Below are 22,109 nucleotides of genomic sequence, written 5' to 3' on the forward strand. Positions count from 1 at the left end.
TCTCAAATTGGAGTTATAGATTCATAGAAGAAAGGCTAGCAAGCATTTTGCATCCAATGCCTTGCAATACCTTGGTTTGGCCATAAAATTTTTTTGAGGGGGCATCCCCTGGTAGCATATGATACTATGATAATAATATCTTCTCAATTTTTTGTATTTATAGAACAGGACATCCCGGCCATCATTGTTTTTTTAAACTAAGAATTTTTTTATACAAATAAAAATTTAAATGAATTGGATCCCAAGAACTTATTAGGGCCAAGACATGTTTTCAGGCTCAAAGAATGCTTATAAAGATACTTATGGATCGCCAATTAATAAGATTTTCATATCAACAACAAAATTTAATTTTATAACTTTGTAAATTATGAGTTGACTCCTTATTAATTGATCCAACTATTGTATATAGCACTGTTGTCAAACTCGCAAGTTGACTCTCCGAGTTTGACGTTTTTACGTTTTCAGCTAACAAAATCGTGTCGACTTCATTTTTAAACTCGTGATAACTGTAAACTCGGTTAAACTTACGAGTTCATTTACTGAGTTTACCATTTTTACGTTTTTAGCTTATAAAATCGTGTCAACTTTATCCTTATTTAATATATATACCGTTCAAGAAATAAACTTTATCTCTAAATTTTTGAATTTGATTATATTTAGTGACTTTATATATGATTTTTATGAAAATTTCTTTGTTGAATATGATATATTATGAACATTGATAGATATAATTTTAATTATTTAAATTTAAAATATATTTAAATAAAATTTTTCTCATTTTTTATATATTAATTATTTGATTATATACTTTTAATATCAATTTATTAATAAAATAAACTCTTACGAGTTCATGATTTGAATTTATGATCTGAGTTTATATTATTATCATTACGAGTTTGTTTAACCTCACGAGTTTGACAATTTTAGTATATAGAATTGTTCAATCGACGCATAATTAATGTCCTCCTAATGATTGGCTCAATCGTTGGAAACAGGTCTCCCAGGCCCATTCATAACCAAATGCCCCAAGGCCCAGAAACACGTCAACCAACCAAATGGGCAAAATAGTAACACTATAAAACCGACGGATTAGGCTAAGATGGGTATTTGGGTAGGGGATCCACTGCCGGCCCGGACCTAGATCCATTTCCATTTGCGCCCCTTGCCCAACCCAAAATGTCGCCGCCACGCTCCCTTTTTTCGGTTTTTGGATGCTATGGAAATATTACCGCCACAGTCTAATTCCATTACCATCCTCCTCCTTTTTCATGATCGAAGAATTTTGAACAAACAATTTCTCGACTCCCACCCGAAGCTTCTAGGTCCCTCTGCCTCTCTCCCTATCTGATCCGAGTTTGGAGTCCAATGGTTCATTCCTGTTCTTCATCCTCTTCTATATATCTCTTTATATCTTTTCTGATTCTTGTATTTCACTTTTTGTTGTCATTTACTCATTCACCGGTGATTCATGGTGGGTTTTTGGGCGACGCATGAATTCTTCATTTTTATTCTCTGTACTTTATATTTCTCTTTCGTTTCATTCGGCCTGTTTCTTTTTGTAACTATTTCCTTTAAAATATTTTTCGTTTGAGTATAAGTTGGGTTTTTTTTTTTAATTAAAGGAACGCTAAGTTCTGAATTTTATTTTTTGCAATTATGATGACGCCTCATTGGGAACTCTTTACTGTTTACATGGATTCAGCTTCTGTAATCTACCCGTCTTGTTGTCTTATTTCTTTTTGTATTTCTGTATTAGTTCACCTGCTATAAAATTTCCCTTGAAATTTAAAGATGCTAAACATAATATTGTGAATCTTGAATTTTGTAGGATGCCACAAAGTCAAATATAGCTGTCCTGGCATGTACCGATGATGCTGTCCTTCCTGTCAGTACTGTCTTTGAGTCGATGGGAGAAATTGGAAATGGAGGGGTTGAGCATTGTGATCCTCTAGTCCTCACATGTGCATCGTCTCTAAGTAATGTTCTGAATTTGATTGCATATTTGTTATGCTTGCAGTTACTTTGCTTTATAAGTGCAACTTAGTCTTCTAACAGATATGCAATGAGCGTGGAGGAGAGCTTTATCATCATGTTTATCAGGCCAAAAGGAAAAAATCATTATGACTGCCTTTTTTTCCTGGTTAATAATTTTGTTTGTAAGAAACTAGGTTTTAGCCCTGAACTAATGTCTAATTATGAGTTGAGTACATAGACTTTTTAAAAAAAAAAAAAAAGTAGAAAAATAAAATAGTTTCCTTTATTTTTTTTCAAGGACAAAAAAATTCCAAAGTTTGATAATGTTCACTCATCAAGGGAACTAAGTGTCGCTGGATTCGTAGTTAAACTGCTTTCATACATTGAAACAGGAGATTCACAATCAAATGATAATTATTGATAGAGTATAGCACTAGCTACAACGTGCGCTTATCCATGGCAAGAGTTTATGTACTTGTAGTTTATTTTTCTTGTCTTTTTTTTTTTAATGCCTGGTGTTTCTCAATGGCAATCGTGAGAATGTATGTGTACCCTTCAATGGAATTAATGTGTTGCAGTATTCAAAGCTAGACTTCCCAAAAGGGAAAAGAATTTTTGAGGGTGAAATTTCACCTTTCCCTGCACCAAATTTGGCTCTTATAAAGATGCAATTTCCGTCCAAATGTCATATTTTCTTTTTGGTGCTTTTATAATATTTTATTGGTAGCTAAGGAAGCCAATTTTCTGTCTGATTTTCTTGGAAAACAGGCAAGTTGCCAGTGGAATCTTCCTCTATCGATATTGTAATTTTAATCTGGCAATCTCTTGACTGCCCTCCTGATCAACTGGTTCAAGAAACACTGAGAGTATTAAAAGTAGGAGGGTCAACTTTTATTCGCAAGCCTTCTCAGTCTGCTTCGGGTTCAGTTGACAAGGTAATAATCAGGTTCATTGTGCCTGGGAAGAATTATATTATTAATTGTGGATGGCAAAACTCCTGGGTTTGAATTGGATATTTTGACGGTTAATTCAAAATTGAGAATGTTTTTGCAACTTATTACATGACTAATGGCATAAGAATAGTGTATCTGGTTATGGATTTTGTACTTTCTATTGATATTGATTTTAAATCTTTTGCATTAAAATGATATATTTTGTGCTCATAGAGTTTGCCCTAAAAAGAGGATGAGAGTGGATTAAATAACAAAGTGATGGGGCGTAAGTTAATTGTGTGCTTAAAGAGTATTGAAAATTCACTCTGCCATATTATTTCATATGATGTGGGTACAATATATAGAGTCTCATACTACCGGTTACAATCAATCAGTAATAAATGAAAGATATTGCAATATCACAAGTAATCAGGAATTCATTGTCTAGCTAGAATCATGGGTAAATCATGGAGAGAATAAAGGGAGAGAATCAGGGAGAGAATCAAGGGCTTCTAACACTCCCCCTCAAGCTGGAGAGTAGATGTCAACCATTCCCAGCTTGCTTCGAAGCCCTTCAAACTTGACTCTGGCTAACGGTTTGGTCATGATGTCAGCAATCTGATCAGTTGAACGCACATAGTTCAAGTTAATGATGCCATCCTCGACCTTTTCTTTGATGAAGTGCCGATCAATGTCAACATGCTTTGTTCGGTCGTGATACACAGGATTTTGGTCATTTCAATGCTGGCTTGATTGTCACACCAGAGATTCATAGGTCCTTCATAGGAGATTCTCAATTCCTTCAGAAGTCTAATCACCCACATTCCTTCACATACCCCCAGGGCTACAGCTCTTAGCTCAGCCTCAGCACTGCTTCTTGAGACTACTGTCTGTTTCTTGCTTCGCCAAGTGACTAAGTTTCCCCAAACATAAGTACAGTATCCTGTGACAGATCTTCTGTTATCCACAGCTCTCCCATGATCTGCATCAGTGTAGACCTCGATGCTCCTTGTACTCCCCTTTTTAAAGAATAGTCCTCTTCCAGGGTTGAGTTTGAGGTAGGTGAGGATTCTGTATACTGCTTCCATGTGTTCTTCCTGGGGTTGATGCATAAATTGGCTTACCACTCCAACTGCATAACTAATGTCAGGCCTTGTATGAGTCAAGTAGATTAGTTTGCCCACAAGTCTTCTGTACCTTTCTGAGTTAACTGGTGTCCCTTTTGGTTTCACTTCCAGATTGCATGACTCTTCCATAGGAGTCTCACTAGGTTTAGCCCCAAGTATTCCTGTTTCGTGGAGTAAGTCCAGTGTGTACTTTCGTTGAGACACACTTATACCCTTTTTGGATCTAGCAACCTCCATTCCAAGAAGGTACTTCATTTGGCCTAGATCCTTCACTTGGAATTCCCTAGCCAGGGCCTTCTTGAGGTGGGAGATAGAAACCTCATCACTGCCAGCTATGACTATATCATCCACATACACAATTAGGATCGTTACCTTTCCATCACTGTGTTTGACGAAAAGAGTGTGATCAGCTTGTCCTTGAATGTAGCCAAACCTTTTGATCGCTTTGGCAAACCTGTCGAACCATGCTCGTGGAGATTGTTTCAGGCCATATAATGATTTCTTCAATTTGCAAACTGAGTTGGGCGGAGCTATTACTCCATCTGGAATTTCCATGTACACTTCCTCCTCCAAATCTCCATTTAGGAAAGCATTCTTCACATCTAGTTGATGTAGGGGCCAATCAAGGTTGGCAGCTAGGGACAGGAGTACCTGGATGGTGTTGAATTTTGCCACAGGAGCAAACGTTTCTTGATAATCAATCCCATAGGTTTGGGTGTACCCTTTGGCAACTAATCTTCCTTTGTACTTGTTGATGCTGCCATCAGGATTGAATTTAGGGGTGAAGATCCACCTGCAACCCACTGCTTTCTTGCCTTAGGAAGTGTGGTGATATCCCACGTGTTATTCTCCTTCAAGGCTCTCAACTCCTCATATGCAGCATGTTTCCAATTAGGATCTGTTACAGCCTGTTGAAATGTTTCTGGAATTTTCACCTGTGAGCTATTCACTACAAAAGTTTGCATTCTCGCAGATAAATTGCCATAGGAGACAAATTTTTGAATAGGATGTTGAGTACACGATCTTACCCCCTTTCTAAGTGCAATAGGCCATCCCAGTTCTTCAGGATCCAACTCCGGATTGGAATCATGTTGCTGCCTTGGAATGGAAGGAACCCTACTACTACTGTCCTGTTCACCTGATTGAGGACTTGAGTGCTCTGTCACCCCTGCATCAATTTCAGCATTGGTTTCCATTGGGTGAGGGATGTTTGTGGAGTTTTGGTGTTCTGGAGAAGGTGTAGTAGTAGGGGTTTTTGGTTCCGTTTCCGGTTCAGGGATGTTGTCTTGAGGCGGTATGGTTATAGGTTCGGATGTAATTAGCCATTCTACTCCATAGTGCTCCCCCTGAATGGGTAATTTGGGATAGTAAGCATCATCCTCATAAAAGACTGTGTCTTTGGAGATTATAAGTTTTCTGGTGGTGGGACAATAACACTTGTACCCCTTTTTGGTGGAGGAATACCCGAGGAAAATGCATTTTTCTGCTCTAGCACCTAGTTTGCCTCCATCATGTTTATGGACAAAGACGACACACCCAAAGACCTTTTGAGGGATGGTATTGATGATAGGTGAAGTGGGGTAAGTCTCGAGGAGCTTTTGAATAGGGGTACTAAAGTGGAGAATTTTAGAGGCCATGCGGTTGATAAGATAGGCTGCGGTTAGTACAGCATCTCCCCAAAACAGATTTGGAACATTTCTTTCCATCATAATAGCTCGGGTCACTTCCAAAAGGTGTCTATTCTTTCGCTCAGCAACTCCATTTTGTTGAGGAGTATAAACACATGAGGTTTGGTGATGGATTCCCTCCTGCTCAAGAAATTCCCTAAAGGCTCCACTCACATACTCTTTGGCATTGTCACTTCTCAGGACTTTGATGGTAGTTTGGAATTGGGTTCTCACAAACGAGTAAAAGTTTTTGAAAATTTGTAGGGCTTCGGATTTCTCTTTCATAAGGTAAACCCATGTGACCCGGGTGTGATCATCTATGAATGTGATAAACCACTTTGTGCCTGTTCGGGTGTTGGTTTTGGCTGGTCCCCAAATGTCGGTATGGATCATTGTGAACGGGGTAGAAGGTTTGTAAGTATGTTTGGGATAAGAGGCGCGAGTTTGTTTAGCAATTTGACACGTTTCACATTGGAAAGGAGAAGAATTTTTATTGAATAAAGTTGGAAACACATGCTTCATATAATCAAAGCTGGGGTGGCCTAATCTTTGATGCCACAACATTACATTTTTATTCTGAGAGTTGGAGCTAACCATAGCTTTCTTTGCTCCTGCTGTCTTCATATCCTTTCCTTCAAAGTAGTAGAGTCCATCCCATTCTTTAGCAGTCAAAATCTTCCTCCCCGAGGTCGAATCCTGAAAAACACATTTAACATCATCAAATATCACCCGACATGCTTTCCCTTTAGTTAATTTGCTCACAGAAATAAGATTGCAAGTAAGAGCAGGGACAAACAAAACATTATGGATTTCCAGATCTTCAGATAGAGCCACACTGCCAACACCCTCAACTTTAGTATACAGTCCAGTTGCCACTTTTACTCTAAGGTTCTCATGGCAATATTTGAGGGTTTTGAAGAAGGACTTATTACCAGTCATGTGATCTGTAGCACCGGAGTCAACAATCCAAGTCTCATCACTAGTTATCATTGCATTGAGGGCTATAATGGAATTACCTGACTGTATCAAGTTCACGTTGGGAACAGATTTTGATTTGTTTTGTTTTTCAAGTATCTTACGAAGCATTTGAAGCTCTTCTCTGGTCAATTGGTCTCCATCATCACCTTTTTCTTCAGAGGAGGTGTGGTGGCTCCTTCTATCTTCCCGTTGTTTCTGTTTCCCTTGAGTTGGTTTCCCATGTAGTTTCCAGCATTCATCTCTGGTGTGGCCTCTCTTGTTACAGTGGTTGCACCACTTGTTCCCTTTCTTCTCAGGGCCCTCTGATGTCTGGAACCCCCTCGTCACCAATGCCGAGCCCTCTGTTGCGGTCAGGCTGCCTTGAGTGAGGTGTCTTCGGCTTTCTTCGAACTTAACCATACTGAAGACTTCAAATAGGGATGGCAGCGGCTTCAGTCCCATAATTCTCCCTCTCACTTCTTCAAAAACATCATTCAGGCCCAACAGAAAGTCATATGTTCGTCCTCTTTCCACCAGTTGTCTGTAGTAATTAGCATCATCCATATCTTTCCAAGGATGTACTTCAAAGAGGTCCAATTGCTGCCATATCTTTGTCAACGTACTGTAGTATTGAGTCACAGTTAAGTTGCCTTGTTTCAGATCTTTGAGCTGCCTCTTTAGATCTAATAAGGCTGCAGTGTTATCGAGGGTAGAGTAGGTCCGCTTAGCAGCATCCCAGATTTCCTTGGCTGTACTTGCAAGAAGGTATCCTTCACTGATTTCGAGAGTCATTGAATTGCACAACCAAGACATCACCTGATTATTTTCAGCGAACCAGGTATCAAATTTGGGATCATTATGCGAAGGTTGTGTTGCTTCTCCATTGATATACTTCTCCTTACGCTTCCCACGCAGATACATTAATACACTTTGAGACCATTGGAGATAATTGCTTCCATTAAGTTTGTGGGCTACCCCTATAGCTTGAGGTTCAGCGGCTACTGTCAGATCTGAAGAAGGAGTAACCACCGGTGAAGAAGGAGTAGCTTGAGTATTTGAAGATGTACCGGACATGAGAACCCTTGGAATATTGCGAACAGACCCAAAAAGTGGTGGGAATTCTGGGTTATCCATCTTCTGGGTCTCTGGGAGGTACTGGAGGTCTCTGGCGGCGGCACGTGGGCGGCACGCGCTGGTACAGTGGCGGGGCGTGGCGGCGCGTGGGATTCACGCGCGGAACTTGTAACGGCGTGTGAGGGTCACGCGCAGCTCCGTTGGACGTCGGCTTCTGGGGACGCGCCGATCTGGGGACGCCGGTGAGACCTGGAGGGGTGGTGTCGTCCACGGACCACTTCTGGTTCCAGTTTTGAGGACGCCTCACTCACTCTCTCTCTCTCTCTCTCCTCGCCGTCTCTCTCTCTGGCTCACGGCAGACTCTCCAGGACCCTTTCCAAGCTCACACGCTCTGATACCATGCTTAAAGAGTATTGAAAATTCACTCTGCCATATTATTTCATATGATGTGGGTACAATATATAGAGTCTCATACTACCGGTTACAATCAATCAGTAATAAATGAAAGATATTGCAATATCACAAGTAATCAGGAATTCATTGTCTAGCTAGAATCATGGGTAAATCATGGAGAGAATAAAGGGAGAGAATCAGGGAGAGAATCAAGGGCTTCTAACATTGTGAATCATGGGTTGGCCTATGTAAATCGTGCTTTTATGATGTGTAATGTCCCAATTCATTTATTTGTTAATCTAAAGTGTTGGGTATTGAGAGAGGAGAGCAATAGTTCTTAATCGGTATATATTACTGAAGCAGTAAGTACATTATATAACTTGTTTAAGATACCTAAATCTAGGGTAAATGACTAAATCAAAGAGATCTATCCTAATCTATCTGATAAATCTAATCAGACTGATAAACTGAATACAAAGAATGGAATTAATAAATAAATAAAACACAGCTTATTGGGCTTGGGCTTTGTCTTCCAACACTCCCCCTCAAGCTGGTGAATTGGTGTCAATCATTCCTAGCTTGCTCCTTAGTCCTTCAAATGAGTCTCTGGGCAATGGTTTAGTAAACAAATCTGCCACTTGATTTTTGGTTCGGATGTAAGATAAGTCAATGATACCACCTTCAATCTTTTCTCTGATGAAGTGTCTGTCAATTTCAACATGCTTTGTCCTGTCATGATGCACAGGATTTAGGGCCATTTCCATGGCTGATTTACTATCACACCAAAGTTTTATTGGCCCAGTATGCATTAGTCTAAGTTCTTTTAGAACTCTAACTATCCAGATTCCTTCGCAGACCCCAAGGGCTAGTGCCCTTAGTTCTGCTTCGGCATTGCTTCTGGAAACCACTGGTTGCTTCTTACTTCTCCAGGTAACCAGATTTCCCCATAAGTGAGTGATGTATCCAGTAGTGGACCTCCTATCTAGCAAGGACCGCCCATGATCTGCATCTGTGTAAATCTCTATTCCTCTAGCTTGTCCTTTCCTGAAGAATAACCCCTTTCCTGGATTTTTCTTCAAATATTTCAGAATTCTATATACCGCTTCCATATGTTGCTCTTGCGGTTGATTCATAAACTGACTTACAACTCCCACGGCGTAGCTTATATCTGGTCTTGTATGAGCCAAATAGATGAGTTTTCCTACCAATCGTTGGTATCTTCCGGTGTTAACCGGTATCCCATCCTTCTTCTATTCTAAATTGCAGTCAGTTTCCATGGGGGTTTCTGCAGGTTTGGCTCCAAGCATACCGGTTTCTTGCAACAAATCCAACGTATATTTTCTCTGAGAGACATTTATTCCTTGTTTGGTTCTACTAATTTCCATCCCAAGGAAATACCTCATCTGTCCTAGATCTTTCATCTCGAACTCAGCTGCCAATGATCTCTTTAACCTTCTTACGGCCCCTTCATCATTTCCTGTAATCACAATATCGTCTACATACACTATCAGGATGGTTATTTGATCACCAACATGCTTTATGAAGAGTGTGTGATCTGAGTGCCCTTGTGAGTATCCCATTTTTTTCATGGTCATCGAAAATCTTCCAAACCAAGCTCTAGGGGATTGTTTCAATCCATACAATGATTTCTGGAGTTTAAACCTTTGAGCAATTTGTTGAATTCTTCAAGCCAGCAGGTATCTCCATATATACTTCCTCCTTAAGATCCCCATTTAAAAAAGCATTTTTCACATCTAGCTGATAAAGTGGCCAGTCTAGATTGGCTGCTACTGATAAAAGAACCTTAATGGTGTTAGCTTAGCTACCGGGGCAAAGGTTTCTTGATAGTCAACCCCATATGTTTGTGTATATCCTCGAGCTACAAGTCTTGCTTTATATTTGTTTATGCTTCCATCTGGATTGTACTTGATTGTGAAAACCCACCGACACCCCACGGTCTTCTTTCCTGCGGGTAAATAAGTAATTTCCCATGTTTCATTCTGTTTCAATGCTTCCAACTCTTCATCGATAGCCTGTTTCCAATTAGAGTTACCAATAGCCTCTTGAAATGTCTTAGGTACTCTCTCACTGGATGAGTTTGCTACAAATGTCTGCATTCTAGAAGATATTTTATCATAGGAAACAAATTTACTGATGGGATGCTGAGTACAGGATCTTACCCCTTTTCTGAGAGCAATTGGCCACCCAAGTTCTTCAGGATCTAACATTGAATTGGAGATTTGGTTATGCCTCGGAATGTGAGAGACTCTATTATTTTGCTGCTCTTCTGCGAGTTGTTCTTCTTCATCATCAGTTTCAGTACTACCTTCCTGGTCCATCCCTGTATTCACCTCAACACTATTTTCCAGATGGCTGTGATTTTGTTGAGTAGAGGAAGCTTGTGGGTTTGGTTCTTCAGGTTCGGGTTGAATAGAGGAAGCTAGGTTTTCAGAAGCTTGTGGGTTTGGTTCAGGGATGTCTAGGATTGTTTGAGCAGGGACATTCAAGGTTAGCCATTCTTCAGTGTCATAATTCTCCCCCTGAATGGGTAACTTGGGATAGTATGCATCTTCTTCGGAAAATACGGCATCCTTAGTAACATAAACTCTTCTGGTTGTGGGACAATAACACTTATAAGTTATAACCTTTCTGGGTAGGAGAATACCCAAGAAAGATACATTTTAAAGCTCTTGGTTCAAGTTTGTTGCTATCATCTTGATGTATATACACTACACATCCAAATACTTTCAAGGGAATGTCTGAGACTAGGGGTGAATCTGGGTAGGTTTCAAGAAGTTTTTGAATGGGGGTTTGATAGTTGAGTACTTTTGTGGGCATTCTATTGATTAGGTAGGCTGATGTGAGAATAGCTTCTCCCCAAAATAGGTTTGGAACATTCCTGGCAATCATAATGGCTCGGGTGACTTCTAGGAGATGTCGGTTTTTCCATTCAGCTACCCCATTTTGTTGCGGGGTGTATGCACACGAGGTTTGGTGGTGGATTCCTTGCTGGTCAAGAAATTCCTTTAAGGTTGTGCTGAGGTACTCTCTTGCATTGTCACTTCTTAATATCTTGATTGTCCCTTGGAATTGAGTTTTCACAAATGTGTGGAAACTTCTAAAAATATTAAGAATTTCCGATCTTTCTTTCATCAAGTATACCCAGGTTACTCGAGTATGGTCATCAATAAAGGTCACAAACCACCTAGCGTTAGAGGTTGATTTAACTCTTGCAGGTCTCCAAATATCACTATGTATTAAGGTAAAGGGTGCGGTTGGTTTGTAAGGTTGTTTGGGATAGGAAGTTCTAGTTTGTTTTGCAAACTGGCAAGTTTCACAAAGAAAAGGAACTGAACTTTTATTTAATAAATCTGGAAATAAGTGTTTCATATAGTCAACACTGGGATGGCCTATCCTAGAGTGCCATAATAATACATCCTTATTTGAAGAATTTGAACTAAACAAAGCCTTGCCCACATGTTTATTGGTGATCCTTGAGCCTTCAAGATAATAGAGTCCGTCCCATTCTTTAGCAATGCCAATCCTCCTCCTCGTTGTCAAATCCTGAAAAACATACCCGGTATCATCAAAAAACACTCGACAGTGATTATTTTTAGTTATTTTACTCACTGATAGCAAATTACATGCAAGTGCTGGGACAAATAAAACATTTTGTAATTCTAAGTTATCAGAAATCTTGACAGTTCCAACACCACAAACTTTGGAGAAGATTCCATTAGCAACTTTCACTTTAAGATTCTCATCATGGCAATACTTTATAATTCTGAACAAAGCTTTATTACCCGTCATATGATCTGTAGCTCCCGAGTCAACAATCCAAGTATTATCACTGGTTGCCAAGGCATTTAGGGCTATAACAGAATTACCTGACTTCACCAGATTTGCTTTAGGGGTAGAGGTAGAGTTATTATGCTTCTCAAGAATTCGTCTGAGTACTTGTAGTTCTTCTCGGCTAAGAGTTTCTCCATTCTCCTCATTCTCGTTGGTCACCACAGCATACCCCCTATTCTCCGGTCTTCGTTTTTGTTTCAGATTTGCTGGTTTGCCGTGTAATTTCCAGCATATATCCCTAGTATGACCATTTTTGTTGCAATGGTCACACCATCCTTTGGAGTTCTTCTTTCCCCTCTGATCTGATCCATTGTTACCATGTACTGCTAACGCTGAACACTCAGAGGGTGCAGATACACTCAGGGTGAGTCGTTTTCTGCTTTCTTCACATCTGACCATGTTGAAAGCTTCGAACAGTGATGGCAGTGGCTTCATTCCCATAATTCTTCCCCTTACGTCATCAAACATGTCAATGAGACCAAGTAAGAACTCATAGGTTCTTTCTTTTTCAACCAGTTCCCTATATAGTTGGGCATCACTGCTGCACTTCCATTCATGGACATCAAACATGTCCAACTGCTGCCACAAGCGTGTGAGAACAGTATAATATTGTGTCACTGTCATGCTTCCTTGTTTCATCTCTCTCTGTGCCTTTTTTATTTGAAACAGAGCAGCAGTATTCTCCATAGCTGAGTATGTTCTTTTAGCAGCATCCCATATTTCCTTTGCCGTCTTAGCAAGCAGATAGCCTTCACTAATATCTATTGTCATGGAGTTGCATAACCAGGTCATCACCAGATTATTTTCAGCAAACCAAGTATCATACTTTGAGTCATCAGGACTTGGTTGTGGGGCCTCCCCAGTTATGTATTTTTCTTTTCTTCTGCCTCGTAAGTACATCAGGACACTTTGAGACCACTGTAAATAATTACTTCCAGTCAACTTGTGAGCGACCAACATCTGAGGAGTCTCGGTGGTTAATCCAGATTCTATTACCATTGAAGGAGAAGAACCCGTGCCCGATACAGAAGAACCCAATGCAGAAGAAGACGATGATGGTGCTGTACCTGCTGTAAACGCTGATGAAGGGCGCCTCATTGTGCCAAATAGAGGTGGAAATTCACCAGATTCCATCTCGTCGGGTTCACCAGGTAGCACGAATACGACCGTGCCTTTGTGTAACTCTGTCTCAGTTGGGTTCACGTCGGGTTCACGTCGGGTTCACCAGGTAGCACGAATATGACCGTGCCTTTGTTCAACTCGGTCTCAGTTGCTCACTCAAATGCGATCAAATTTCTCGGTTGTTGGCGTTTGCCAATTCAGACGCAGTCACTTGGTCTTCAATCGCTCAACCCAGACGAGCTCACTCGATCTTCAGACGCGATCACTGGGCACTGGGTCTTCAGTCGCTCGACCCAGTCATGCTCCCTTGGTCTTCAGTCGCCAACTTCAAATGCTTTTGTCGTCGGTCTTCCTGCGATCAGATTACCTGGTCCTAGTCGCGAATAAGGACGCGACTTTCACTCTTTCTCCGACTGGTCCTACTGGTCCTAGTCGCGAATAAGGACGCGACTTTCACTCTTTCTCCGACTGGTCCTAGCTGCGGTCAAAGCCGCGACTTTCACTCTCTCTCTCTGTTGCCGCTCTGATACCATGAGAGAGGAGAGCAATAGTTCTTAATCGGTATATATTACTGAAGCAGTAAGTACATTATATAACTTGTTTAAGATACCTAAATCTAGGGTAAATGACTAAATCAAAGAGATCTATCCTAATCTATCTGATAAATCTAATCAGACTGATAAACTGAATACAAAGAATGGAATTAATAAATAAATAAAACACAGCTTATTGGGCTTGGGCTTTGTCTTCCAACAGGTATGGTTCGGTTATATAAAAGCTGGGGTAAGTAAAATGGTTGTGGGTTATAAATTTATAATTTCGGCTCTTGGTTGTAAGTGATTTCAATTTCATCTCATCTTGCAGATGATGTCTGATCTTGAGCACAAGTTACTGTTGGCAGGGTTTTCAGAAACACAAATTTTAGAATTAAAATCAACCACCTCATCAGAAATCAAGCCTTCTGGGGTAAGTTTATTTTCTGCCATTTGATTTCTTTTCTTCAATTTATTCAGTGTCCATTGCTCGTTTGCCCTTGCTTGTTTCTAATGCAAGAATAGGACGGAATAAAAATTTATTGCAGGTAATTTGAACTGTAGGTTGTAATAATACTTATTATGGCTTTAAAATATCTAACATACACTCAGACGTGAAACTCTTATTCTACCAAACTTATTTTTCCTACCTATGCAGCATGGAACTTACTATTCTAACAGTATAATTGTTTTGCATTGCACATAGATTAAAGCGAAAAAGCCTTCATGGAAAATTGGTTCTTCTTTTGCCCTAAAAAAGGCAGTGAAGACTCCACCCAAAGTGCAAATTGATGATGATACAGACCTTATAGATGAAGATAGTCTTTTGACTGAAGAGGATTTGAAGAAACCCCAATTGCCAACTGGTAAATAGTACTCCTCTAATTTCAGTTGCTGATTTATTGGTTTTCTTTTCTTGTATTTAGTAACATGCTCGTGCAATAGGTGATTGTGAAGTTGGAAGTACAAGAAAAGCATGCAAAAACTGCACTTGCGGAAGGGCTGAAGAAGAAGAGATGGTATTGAAGTTAGGATTGAGTGCAGAACAGATCAATAATCCTCAATCAGCTTGTGGCAGTGTATGTCTTTTTTCGGAAGTATTCTGTTTCAGCATATGTTACCTTCAATTGGGATTTAGGGCGTTTGTTTTCTGTGCTGTTAAAGCGACTTGCTGTGGGGAAAAAGGCTAATTTTTAGTTCTCTGTTGTTTTGGAGTATGAGATGAATAAATTCAGTTTAGTGTGACTACTGATTTGATATTTTGACAATTCTCTGGTCACACAGCTTATTTAGTGCAGATGATCTACAGAAGCTTAGGATGGTTAGAATGAAGTGATTTTTGTTTTTTTAAATACGTGTGTGTCTGTGTGTGTGTGTGTTTTTTTTTGGGGGACGCAGTAACAATGATGGAATGCATGATTTACTGCCTTTGGTTCTTAATATAAAAACCAGATAACTAATTTGCAATATTAATAAAATTAGTTAAACCAGATAACTAATTTGCAATATTAATAAAATTAGTTTAGTTAGTTATTTATAATAAATAGATGTTGTTTTTCTTAAAATATTTTTGTTAATCATGTGGATTGAAACAATTATTATAATTGCCATACAGATTATTGGGAGCCAAAATAGATAAATATGAGACAAAATAGATTAATGCCTTGTATTTAGGACCAAGTTAAATCTTCATATTAATCTTTGCCTTCATGTTGTTACAAGCTATTATGCATGATTAGCTGATTTTTTGGTTTGTTTATTATGGGGGAATATACTATTTGGACTTGCAATTGATGGACAAACGCCATGATACGAAGTCTGGGAATAATTCATCCTTCATGTGTCACACTCAAATGGATGATCTTCCTGTGATTTTTTTTTTTTTCCCCCAATGGTCAGCATTGCTCTCACAGTTGGCTCTTCACCTGCAGTGTGGTTTAGGGGATGCTTTCAGGTGCAGCACCTGCCCTTACAAGGGTCTTCCTCCATTCAAGTTGGGTGAAAAGGTACTCTTCTTGTAACTCCCTAGCCCTCTGAATTTAATGTGTCATTTTTTGGGTTGAGCATGGATCCTCTCCTATGAATTTTGGTAACTTCGTCTCAATCGGGAAGAAGGTTTTCACTAAGAAAAAAGAGGGAGTTAAAAAAAAAAAATCACGGATCCTAATGTTCGAAGATCCGTTGTATCTTATTTCTTATTTCGCATCATGGGTTAATTTTATGCAGGTTACACTGACCGGTAACTTCCTTGCGGCTGACATATAATTGGTATTGGGGATATTTTTCGTTGCGGTGGGAGCATATAGTTACTGCCACTTGTGGTCGGGGGGAGGCCTATTAAGCGCTTTGTTTAGGCATAATCAGATTGTTTACAGTTTGAACGTTGAGAGAGGTCTTAGTTGTTACCTCCGCATTGTACAGCTTCATTGCCGTTCTTGTCTCTTTATAACAACAATCTAGTATTTTCGTGGCCAATTTGCGTTTGAACCTTTCTGGTTGGATCGTGTGGCTTTAAATTCTATGAAATCCATATAGGAAGAGTTCACTGTGACGCTGGCTCTCTATTCCTGATCTTGTGTTAATCTTGAAGCTGGCCTTGATGTGGGATATTTCATCGGACCAAGTCGGACTGGTTCCTTTGACCAAATGATAATAATCTGATGATTAATGATGTGTAAGAAAGAGGTGTTCTATGATATATTCAGATGAGGGACCTTAGTTTGTATTTAAGTTTATAACTCGGGTTTGTGATCATTTTTAAAGTGCACATGCTGGTGATAAAGAGGGTGCCTTACAAAAATTTCATGAATTTGTGTTCGTAATACTACGAATTACTATAGGTTGAATAAGTTGACTAATTTGAATAGATTAAGAAACTTAGTTAAGTAAGTTACTTATAATAAATATGGGTTGTTTTTTATCTAAAATATCTTTGTTAATAATATGTATCAGTTAGAACTACTAGTTTATGGAGTTTGACCAACAAGAGTTGGTCTATTTGATAAAGAGTTGGTTCAGAATAACTTATAAAATTATGAGTTCAAATCTTACTATTGATATGAGGATTTAGTTGATGAGTAATTTATAAGTACTTTTGTAAGTGTTTTTTGAGTCTGGAAATATGCTTTAGCATTGAGATCAATTCATCTAAAATTTTTTTTGGTAGGAAAAAGTCTATAAAATGTGTAACATGTATAACTATTACAAGAATTATCTTTAAAAATATATAAATATAAAAAAATAGATAGATATAAAAGATAAAGTTGAGTCGGGTCATATTTGGGATTAAATTAAATATTAAACTAGTTTTATATTAAAGATTTAAGGTAGTATTTTTCAATTGAAACGTAACATCTCTTTTTTTTTTTGAAAAAGAAGATCTTGGCACCGAGACATTGCAGAAGAAGATTGTCCATTTGTTCCTCTCAATTTTTTTGCAGGATTTTCAAGAATAAAGGTTTGTTTGCTTCGGTTTTCTGTTTTCTTATTCTCAAAATAATTTTGTGAAATTCTTTTAAAAATAAGTGGAGAATAAAAAAATGTTTAGATAATTATTTTAAAAAAATTACTTTTTTATTTTGGTAACAAAATTTTAGGTAGGGGTTCGGGTTTAACCCAAACCAAAGGCAGAGCACTTGAATAGTTCCTCTTAAGTGACATCAATGTCGGGCAGGAAGAATCTACATTATATCCCTAGGCACTAACCTAGACATCTCTATTTTAAGATGCCTTTCCAAGCGTCGTGAAGAAAAATCAAACCTCCTCTTTTTCGGATGAGGAGGTGTGATTCCCACCACTGAACCCATGAACAATGGTTAAAAACTTACATTTGAAACAAAAAACATAAAAAGTAATATTTGGGCCGGTAGTCATACTTGGTTTGTGGTTAGTATTGGGTTGGAAGAGAAAAAAGGTTTCCCCAATTTTTTTTTGGGGGGGAAGAAATACTAAAAAAAAATGTCTAAAATTTGTTTATTATCAAATAAGTTTTTTTATTTTTTAAAATAAAAATTTGTTTTTAATAATAATAAAAAGCCCTAGGACTTCAATTTTTTTCTCTCCTCTGCTTGCATTCTTTAATAGAAATTAGTGTTAGTTGTTGATATCTTTTGCATCAGATCCATAATTTGCAGCTCAAAAATGTTCACGAACAGAATCAAAGAAGATACGCCATTTAAATTTTATTTCTCATCAAGTATGAACAATTGCTCTGCAATTAATATATATATATATATATATATATATCTCCAAGAGGAGCTAATGGCCTTACAGATTTAGAGCTTTCCTGTAAGTGAAAAATCACATGTTCAATCCATTTGTAATTCCAAGTCATCAGCGTCTGCTGCTTTAACTGAAAAAATATTAGTGAAAGGCACATGAAGCCGTTGGAGGAGGAGAGCCTGGTTTTTTTTTTTACCAGCAGGAGGAGGAGAGCTTCTGGATCTTCTGAAAAAAATTGTTCATATTGGTAAAGGTTCAAGTCTTGACGATCACTTTCAAAATTTGGACGGAGGACCAAATCAATTTGGAGATCTAGTCCAAATCCCTCCACTGAACAATAATTTACGAAAAAGCAGTATTATTTCTGCTCATTAGGATAAGAACTAATTTGATATCTATTTTAGTTTTAAATATAAGACCCAATTTATTTTATTTCTCATATTTATTTATTTTTTTAAAAATAGTCTTTATGGTAGTTGTATACACCACATGTTAAAGGTTTTATCTAATATTAATTTTAGCTAGTACATATAATTAGCAATGATATTTTAGAGAAGATAACACATATTTATTATAAATAACTAATTTAACTAATTTTCTTAATCCATTCAAATTAGTCAACTAGTTTTTATACGACCTCCGGTTCTTAATATAAGAGACCTTGTTTGACTTTTATTTTGATCCTAAATATAAGACCCTAGTCCAGTTTTTCTCTTATACTTATGCATTCTTTCTCTAGGTAGACCTTCTAACAATGATAGTTCTAGCCAATACACTTGATTAGCAAAGATATTTTACGAAAGACAACACATTTATTATAAATAACTAACTTAACTTTTTTTTTTAATCTTTTTAAATTAGTCAACTAGCTCTTATAATTAGAACCGGAGGTAGTATTAGATTAATGACCCTGTATAATATGCCGTATAAGTGTACGTGTCTCTTTTGCTAAAATTAATGATAAATCTAATTAAGAAAAAGATTGCAAAGTATTCATTTTTTCAACGACGGTGAAAAATGTACACGAGTGAGCACCCATTTGGCGTTACTGTTACTCGTGTTAGTATATTAGGGGTGATGTTAACTAATTAATATATAGCTAAAGTATATGTTTGATTCTTTACGTTTATATTAATTTTTATTTTAGTTTCCTAATAAATTTATACAGTGCATTTTTTTCCTTCAATCTTAATATCGTTAGATTTTATCTAACGAAAAATAATGACTTATCAAACTTAAATGATGACTGTGCGATTAAACGCTGACAAAGCGTGCTTGCATTTTAATATTTTTAATATAATATTTTTATATTTTAAGTTATGTAAATAAAAAAAATTAAAGCGAAAAAACAACTCTATCTTTGTTGATATTTTGTGAGCATTTAGTTGCATATTATATCCATCACATAAGTTTGACAAGTCAGCAAAGATTAACTGTATGTTTGGTATGAGGAAAATGAAAGGATAGGAATGGAGAAATTTTTTTTAATGAGTTCGATTTAAAAAATAAGAGAAATAAAGTTTTAAAATTTTAATAAGATAAGATATAAAATAAAACTATAAAAATGAACCCATTAAAATTTTTTCCCTCTTCCCCTCCCCTAAATTTTGCTCATATCAAACGCATCCAAAAAGACTAAGAAATAGTACGCTTTAAAAGACATTTAAGGGAGGTGTTTAATGTGATTGTGCAACAAGGTCACTGGTTATCCAGGATAATTATTTGAACTTATATACATTTAATTTCTATATGATTCTGTCATTTTTATTATACATAATATTTACATCAAGTTTTTTATATTTATTATATCAAATTCTTCAACCACACATTATCATATGTCCCATTTTAAAAATATTATCATTTAATTATAAATTCACATGAAACAAAATAGGACACATGTTTATAAGTGATTAGAGAACTTGATATAATAAATATAAAAAACTTGACCTAAGATCTAATCCCCCCCTTTGGTATCTCAGTAGTACAAACCTTGGTAAATGAATGAGAGGATCCTTTCAAAATTAAAAGATATGTAATATCACTAATAAGGTGTTGATTGGGATGGTAAATGGTCTCACCCCAATAAAAAGAATAACATAAGTTTGAATTCCAATAAGTATATTTGTTGTAAGTGTTTTAAATTTAACGCTTACGATTCAATAGAAATTAATTTTAAATCTAAAGTGATTTAAAAATACTTCTGCTTTTACAGGGAAAATGTGTGTGTGTGTGTGACGTAGTTACAATGATCCCAATGATTAATGATTGAATTTGTTTTTTGGTAAAACAATTACTCATTAAATTTTATCTATATATGGTTTTGTTTTCCAGTCTCTACTTTTTGTTTTATCGTTTGGTAATCGTTCCCGGTCAAAAGTTTAAAAAAAATCTATAAATATTTCATGAACAGATTAATATCGAATCAAAATATTTCCTTAACTTTTATAGAACAAATATTTAAGACATGAATATTCTATGGATCCATAAATATATTTCCTTTGTCGGTAAACTATGTACATAGAGTATATTTCCTTTGGGAATATATATTCCTTTAAAATAATTCAATATAAGATTTCCCTTAAAATAGGTCCTAGAAGATTTTCGAAAACTGTGTAATCTGCAGAGAATTTCCATGATATTATTGTGCAGAAAAATTCATTGACATCATTCTCTTTGAAGGGTATTCAATGAAAATTAATGAAGATGTCGGTACTATTGTTTCCACTATCAATTAAATCCCATTAATTTTGCCTTTTCCAATTATTTTTTTTAGTCCTGACCAAATTATTCTTTATTTAATATTTATCCTTTATATTTTGGGACATAAAATTCTTTGCTTATTATTAATTTTTTGGTTTTTTTTGGAAAATGGTATGACCCGCTTGATAGGTATCCATTTGAGCTGCCTTTTCCTTACAAACCGTCAAAGGTCTATTCCACTTATTAACTCTATTATTATACTGTTGATTATCAAAGATTTCTTCCACTTTTATTGTTTTAATTTTTTATTCTACGAATTGTTGCTTGGTTTTGAGGGTACAGTGATTATGATTGATAATTCAAATTAATCTAAAATACTCATATAGTTCATAATATTAGTCTTTTTAGACAATTTCATGTGATTAGAAATCAGAAATATTACTTAAAAATAGTTATAACATTAAATATGTGTAGAATTGGTAATTCTTTTCAAATATCTCATTAATCAAATTTAAGGCTAAATTTTGCATTATTTTAAAAATTTCATATATATATTTCAGAAATAAAAAAGCCCTTAGGGTGTTAATTGTTAAATGTCCTTGGCGAAATATGCAGATTTGCACATTAACCCTAAAAGTTAATACTACATTAATTATAATAAATTAATAGCTTATAAAATTTAAATAAAACACATAGGGTATTAAATATTTTAGACATTATCAAAATAAATCTATTTATAAAAACACATTTTGAATTTTAAAAGCCATGACAGTTGATTTGGATTTAAATATCAGCTTCAGCACTCACACTCTCACAGTCCCTTTCTGCTCCCTTGTCAGTTCGGTGCTCGTTTTCTTCGTTCACGGTGCGTCTCTGCCTTCCCCCACTGAACTCCTCCTCCTCCTCTTCTTCTATCTGACATTCTACTTCCCTTCCTGACATTTTCTTCTTCTATCTATCTATCTTACTAGGCTAGCATGCATTATTTTAACGTTACTGTTAAGAGCACTTTGTTATCGCTATTTGCCAGTTATTGGGTTGTAATCTATTGAGACTTGTGATATTTATCAGAGAAGTTAATGCTGCTAAGTATTACGCTATAATCTCTCTTGTTTCAGATTGTTGTTATTGCGTAGGAAGGGAGGCCATAGCTAGCATCTTCCTCACTCTCACCTTTGTTGCTCTTTTGGGGTGCTTGCGATTAAGGTGAGTTCGGCGCTCCACCGATCTCTTCTTTGTTTTTTTGCAGTTCGATGTATGAAATAATTTTCTACTAAGCACTGGATTTTTGTGATAGAAATGAGAAAACGATACATAATTTCTTTATTTAAGGGTATTTTATTATAGGCCAAGAGGAAATATGGTGCGGGAAAGGAATGGGCGAAGATACTATAGAGGCCCAAGTCATGAGAAGCAAAGTAGGGTTATATTGGGAGTTGCCACAATATGAAGAGGGCAGTGAACTTTGCCATGTCTCTTCTTCTTCTCCTCCCCCCGCCCTGATCTTCCGCTGATCTGAAGTTTTCTTTTGCCGCTGTTGTTTCATTTCTGACTTTT

At 36.9% G+C, this 22,109-nt stretch overlaps 1 protein-coding gene across 1 annotated transcript; it reads left to right on the forward strand.

The window, feature by feature from the left end:
* Nucleotides 1-1,204: 1,204 nt before the first annotated feature.
* Nucleotides 1,205-15,997, forward strand: LOC114741922 (anamorsin homolog). Its single transcript, XM_028930170.1, has 8 exons — nucleotides 1,205-1,368; nucleotides 1,829-1,976; nucleotides 2,743-2,909; nucleotides 13,963-14,064; nucleotides 14,338-14,497; nucleotides 14,577-14,710; nucleotides 15,563-15,637; nucleotides 15,858-15,997. Exons 1-8 carry the CDS (start codon nucleotides 1,366-1,368, stop codon nucleotides 15,894-15,896), a joined length of 828 nt encoding a protein of 275 aa, XP_028786003.1. The 5' UTR covers nucleotides 1,205-1,365; the 3' UTR covers nucleotides 15,897-15,997.
* Nucleotides 15,998-22,109: the final 6,112 nt, after the last annotated feature.

This window comes from Neltuma alba, unplaced genomic scaffold (assembly GCF_004799145.2).
Source record: "Neltuma alba isolate B1F8T4 unplaced genomic scaffold, ASM479914v2 tig00003564_pilon, whole genome shotgun sequence".
NCBI classification, from domain to species: domain Eukaryota; kingdom Viridiplantae; phylum Streptophyta; class Magnoliopsida; order Fabales; family Fabaceae; genus Neltuma; species Neltuma alba.